The sequence below is a fragment of the Tupaia chinensis genome, unplaced genomic scaffold (genome assembly GCF_000334495.1).
Source record: "Tupaia chinensis unplaced genomic scaffold, TupChi_1.0 Scaffold000182_1, whole genome shotgun sequence".
Lineage (NCBI taxonomy): Eukaryota > Metazoa > Chordata > Mammalia > Scandentia > Tupaiidae > Tupaia > Tupaia belangeri.
The window spans coordinates 9,252,816-9,258,815 of NW_006159657.1; the positions used below are offsets into that span (position 1 = coordinate 9,252,816).

Below are 6,000 nucleotides of genomic sequence, written 5' to 3' on the forward strand. Positions count from 1 at the left end.
GCAGTGAACAAGCCCTCATTCTATAGGTGCTTTGTGTGTATGTGTGCATATGCGTGTGTGTGTGCACACATGCACACACACAAGCCAACATACATAGTGAGCCAGTGGCCTGCCCTCAGCGTACCTCTGGTCCTACTGGTCCCCATTGCTGGACTGTTCAGACAAGAGCAGACTCCAGCCCAGAGGAAGACTGGGGGTTTATGGCAGGAACTATTCTGACCTCAGCAGTAGATGTGGGAAATCCCTTTACCAGCTAGTTTTGCTGCCCCGCAAACTCCGGTGGTGAATGGCTGAATCAAACTCTTTTTGCTTCTTACAAGAACTACCATCCTCGACATCAGAGACAGCAGTTGCACCACAACAGCCAGAGCCAGAGCCATCTTGGAAATGCCAAGATTGACTCCTCGGCCCAGGGCTTCTCATTCACTACCAAACTGGGGACAGAGGAACAGTTGCAAAGTGTAAACAGTGGGCCTGCGACCGTATCCCCGAAGGAGTAACTTGGATCTTAATTGCAAGCATTTTGAAACTTTCTGAGAGTCCACCACTGTGGTGAATGTTACATCATTGTGTCTTTGAGCACCTATTGGAGTATTTTCTTGGAATACATCTTCTGCAGTGGTTTTCCTGAGTCCAATGATAGGGACTTTTTGGTACTGGTATTTTTATTTCAATTTTTAAAATTATAATAAATATACATAACATGACGTACCATTTAACCCTTCAGCTTCATCAAGTGCATTCACGATGCTATATACACATCACCATTGTTTTCAGCAGCAGCTGTGCCCAGTAAGCAGTTCCTCTGTCACAGCCCTCCCCACAGGCCCTGGTGACCTCTGTTCTACTTTCCATCCCTATGAATTTGTTTAGTCTAGGAACCTTGTGTGAGCGGAACCACACACACAGTATTCATCCTTTTGTGTCTGGCTAATTTCACTTACAATAATGTCTTCAGGGTTCACCCATGTGTCAGAATCCACTCCTTTTTAAAAGGAATAATACTCCACTATGTGCATATCCAATTTGCTTTTCCATTCATCTGTTGAATCTGTCGATGGACACATGGACTGCTGTGAACCTTGGTGCACAGGTGTCTGTGTGAGTCCCTGCTTTTGGTTCCCTTGGGCATGTACCTAGGCAGGGCATCACTAGTTTCCATGGTAACTCGTGTTTGACTTTGTGAGGAGCCGCCATGCTGTTTTCCACAGCAGGTACAACACTGTCCATAGTAATGCATGAGAGTTCTGATTTCTCGACATCTTCAACAACTCTCATTCTCCATATTTTGTGTGTTTCTTTCTCTCAAGAGAAAGAGGGAGGTAGACAGGTTCTCAATGGAGTTTCCTCAGACTGTAGTCTCCTCCCACCCCCAACCTTCCAGCCAGCCAGGGCCACTGCTGCATATGGGCCCAGTGTTTCAGGGCCTCCCACGTGGCTCCAGGACCACTCAGCAGCACCCTCTTGCCTTCTTCCTTGCAGATAGGCCTGTTTCATTTTGTTTTGTTTTGAGTAATAGCCATCTCAATGGGTGGGATGTGGCTCCAGACACTTTTAAGACTTTTCAAACCTATTTCCAAACTATTTCACTCCCGTCAATAGTTTCCCAGACCTCCATCAAAACTGAATATTTTAACCATTTTTTCTCACTTCTGCTAACATAAATGATTTAAAAAACAAATTCTTTTGTGGTTTTAGTTTTTGTTCTTTGATTACTAGTGAAGTTGATGTTTTCTTAAAGATTATGGACCTGAGGGGGCCAGCAGTTGGCATGTAAGTTAAGGTGCTGGACCCCCACGTGACCAGCCATTATTCAAGTCCCAGACTTAGTGGCTTGAAAATCATGCTGGGCAAATGCGCCCAGAAGCACAAAATCGTTGAGAGGAAAATGGAGAAGGGACGGTGCATGGCTATCCCCCCCAGAGGTGATTTCTTACTTTCCCTCTCACTGTCTCTCTCCCTGGCAAGTGCATGCACCCGATGGCAAAGACCTTAAAAAATAAAATATGAGCTGGATACAAGTATTTTTGATGCATTGATTATTGATGTATTTTTCAGTTTTTCTATTCGTGATCTTAGTAGGGGTCTCTTCCCAGAAAGCTCAAAGACCATCATGCCCGAACACTATCCCTTAGCGTTTCTTGGTCTTCATGACGTGTGTGTGTGGAACATGGTCCCTCATTCCTGAAGCTCATAGCCAGCAGTCAAGAATGTTTGTTTACAGGGAAACAGCATTTAGCGTATGGCTATGTCGCTGGACTCCCACGTAGTCGACCGTGGTTTGCATCCCGGACCCGGTGGCTTAAAACTCATGCCAGGTGCGTGTGCGTGCATGCCCAAGATCCTGAGAGGAGAATGGAGAAGGGATTGTGGTGTGACCATCCCCCCTGGGGGGTGATTTCTCGCTTTCTGTCTCTATGTCTCTGTCTGTCTGGCGAGCACACGCGCCCTATAGCAAAAACCTCTCCAAAAAAAAACCAAAAAAAAACAAAAAAAGAATGTTTGTGCACAGAGATGGCCTTTCATTGTAACAGTCTGCGTGTCTCACAGCATCCCGGCTGCCGTCTGTCCCTCGCTTATTCAGTTCCACAGGCCCTACTGTGCTTCCCATAAATACTGTCTTTTGAACATGTGTGTATTACGATATCCTTCTCACCTACTCATGTCCTTTCCACTTGTTCCCTAGAGACAGTTAAGAATGCTCTTTTTTCTTTTTTAATTTTTTATTACAGAGCATGTGTGCTTACTAGAAAGAGAGGGAAAGTGAGAAATTATCCTCGAGAGGGGATGGCCACCCCATAATCCCTTCTTCATTCCCCTCCCAGGATTTTGGGCACACATGCACATGTGCCTGGTCTATTTTCCAAGCTGCTGGAACCAGGAGTCAACCTGGCAGTCAGCCATACGGGATCTAGCCTCCTTAACCATTACACCACCTGGCCGACCCAATGAATACTCTTTAAATGGGGCGAGAGGGCCGCCCTGTGGCCTAGAGGTTAAGGGAGCCAGATCCTACATGGGCAACCATAGCTCACATGCCAGCCCTCTGCCCATATGTACATGCCCCAAATCCTGACAGGATGGAGAAACGGAGAAGGGACTGCATCATGACTGTGCCTCATTATTGGGTGCTTTATCCCTCTCCTCTCTTCTCTTTCTCTGTCTCTGATGAGCACACATGCCCTTTGGCAATTAAAAAACAAAAACAAGGGACCAGCAGTTAGCGTAATGGCTATGTCACTGGACTCCCACGTAGTCGACCACGGTTCGCGTCCCGGACCGAGTGGCTTAAACTCACGCCGGGCGCGTGTGCGTGCGTGCCCAAGATCCTGAGAGGAGAATGGAGGAGAAGGGATTGCAGCGTGGCCATCCCCCCTGGGGGGTGATTTCTCGCTTCCTGTCTCTCTGTTTCTCTCTCTGTCTGTCTCTCGAGTGCACGCACCCTATAGCAAAAACCTCTCAAAAAAAAAAAAAATCCCTAAACCACAAAACTGGATTAGTGTTGTGTGTGCGCTCTTGAAGGTGTGCACACAACTGTGCCTGAGGTGTAGCCCCTGGCTTATCATGGGTCTCCACGCTGGGCACTATGGCTCTTACTCTAGGCCTCAAGAGCCACCCTGAGCTTTCCTGCTCCTGACCTCCTAGCACAGCGTTGGCTCCCAGCAGCCTTCACACGCGCATGGGTTCAGGTTCAGGGCTTCTTGGCATGCTCACAGCAGGCTGCCACGATGCTCTCGGTCCCACGCAAGGCAGTGTTTGGGAGTTGGAGAAAAGCAGTTGCTAAGGGGGCCAGCAAGAAGAGGAGTGTAGCTCATGTGCGTGCGGCTGGGAAGAGCAGTTCTGTCAGGCAGAGCCCTCTGCTGTGGTTTCACTGTGGACTCTAAGCGTGGCAGCAGGTTGGCCCTAGCCTTCCCCCAACCCTCCAAAAAAAGAGAGAAGCGAAACAGCCAAGTGTTCTTTGGTAGGCACCAGCTGAACTTCCTGGTCTGTCACATAGGGAGCTGCTGCCCAGCCATCACAAAGCCACAGATGTGGACCCGGCAACGGGGAGGTAGCTCCGAGGTCTGTCACTGAGCCAGCAAAGCAGAGTGCAAGACTGCGCCCCGCACCGCCCTTTTCTTCCCTTACCCGGAGCAGCGCATGCTGTGTGTGACGACCTATTAATAGGGAGGAAGGAGGAAGGTGTGGAGGAGCGTGCAGGCTGCCCTTGGCTGTCCTTGGCCTTCCCAGGCAGTGCCTGTCATAGGAAGTGACCACACAGAGCCTGGAGAATGTTTGGCAAGAGATGTTGTCAAAGGGATTCGATCTTCGAGAGGAGTTGGAATAGGGAATTTCAGATCTAGTTCTGAGGAGGGGGCCACTGGCAGGCAGTCGAATGCAGTGGTTGAGAGCTTGGGATCCTAGCTGGGACGGCCCGTGAGCCTGCTCTGCATAAAACGGAGATGTCAGCACCATCTCTCATGTGCTGGTTCTGAGGACCCTGTGATAGCGCGAGTCAGGTGCCTACCCAGTGCCAGCAGCGGGTGTGATGGTCTCTGGGATCATTGTGCCCTCCGCGCCTGTGCCAGAACCGGACGACTTCCACACTACCAGTCTCTGGCTCAGACTGTCCTGTAGGCCAGGGGTTTTCCTTGTGATTCCCAAGGCCCTAAGGCCTGCGGGAAATTCAGCCATTTCCATCTGCCCCGCGATGATTTCCTGCCATCTGTTGACCCTTCCTGACATGCGGCCTGTCTCACTGCTCTCGTTTGTTCAATCAGTGGACTCTAACGACAACCTCTACGGGGGCGACTCCAAGTTCCTGGCTGAAAACAACAAGCTGTGCGAGACGGTGATGGCTCAGATCCTGGAGCATCTGAAAACCCTGGCCAAGGATGAGGTAGGGGCCCCCGCCTGTCACCACCACCCCCACTTGCTCTGAGAGCCTGCGTTTCCAGGGTGGTTTGATATTGGTTCCCTCTAGAAAGGAAACTATTTCGTGTGAGTAAAGTGTTTTTGTGCAAGCTGTTGACCTTTGCCCCTGTTGTTTCCTCTGGAATGCACTCCCCCAGGGCTTCTCCAGGCTGTCCCTTCTCATCCTTCAAATCTTAGCTCAGAGCACCTCCCCAGAGAGGCCTCCTAGGCTCCTGTCTCAAGTAGTCACCACCTGTCCACCTGCCTCTGTTGACCTGTCCTGCAGCACTTGATCATCATCTGAAATGTCCTGTGCGTGTGTTTCTCTGTTCCTTGCCTCTCCCGCTGGAATGTAAGCTATGTCCCCATGGGGGCAGGGGCCGAGGGAGTCTTAAAAGGCCTGCCTGTGCCAGGATTCAAATTGTAGTGAGCCACAGGTCAGCTCTCTTACCCCTAGGCCACAGAGCTCTCTTCTCCACGAACTTTTTGCAAGTTCCCTGGTACACATATGTCCTGGTCCTGGGTTCCTGCTCTCCCCAGGGTATCCAAATACTTGCTGGAAAGAGATTGAGATTTTTCCTACGCTTCAGTCACCAGTCTCTGCCAAGTGAAGGTCACTGCCTGCTTCAGGCTTAGCAGTCCAAAGGGCAGAGGCCTGGACGCCCCCACGGAAAATACAGAACCTCTGCTGCCCTGTGGCCCTAAGTGCCTCAGCACCTGGCAGCACCCTCCCTGGAGAGGGCGAGGATATGTGAGTGTGTCCCACTGATTCTGGGAGTCTGGACAGTGCCTGGAACTCGGGGCGATTTAACCGGCTCTCCATGATGGCATAGCACTGGAACTCCAGTTTCATCTTCGGGAAAACTGATTTATCAAACCGGTGAGTATCAGAAGCAGCAACACCCCTCTTCCACCCAAAGGCCTTTTACCAACACGTACAAACTCAGTCAGGGTTAGGACCATGCCTCTCTCTGGCCTGTGTACATGGTTTTTAGAAGAGAGCCCTTTCTACCCTACAGGAGGAAGGAGGCCCTGTACCTTCAGTTTGCCCTTGTTATACCAGTTAGATTCACCACCCGCCCCCGAAATTATTCTTAGCTCTTTCCC

At 50.3% G+C, this 6,000-nt stretch overlaps 1 protein-coding gene across 4 annotated transcripts in view; it reads left to right on the forward strand.

The window, feature by feature from the left end:
* Positions 1 to 6,000, forward strand: part of VPS35L (VPS35 endosomal protein sorting factor like) — a 143,579-nt gene that overhangs the window by 132,295 nt on the left and 5,284 nt on the right. For all 4 annotated transcript variants that reach the window (XR_003549098.1, XM_027771090.1, XM_027771088.1 and 1 more), the window contains exon 29: positions 4,761 to 4,879. Coding sequence is in view for 3 of the 4 variants with exons in the window: in XM_027771090.1 (XP_027626891.1) it covers positions 4,761 to 4,879 (119 nt within the window). In the remaining variant the exon portion in view is untranslated. The remainder of the gene's footprint in view (positions 1 to 4,760; positions 4,880 to 6,000) is intronic.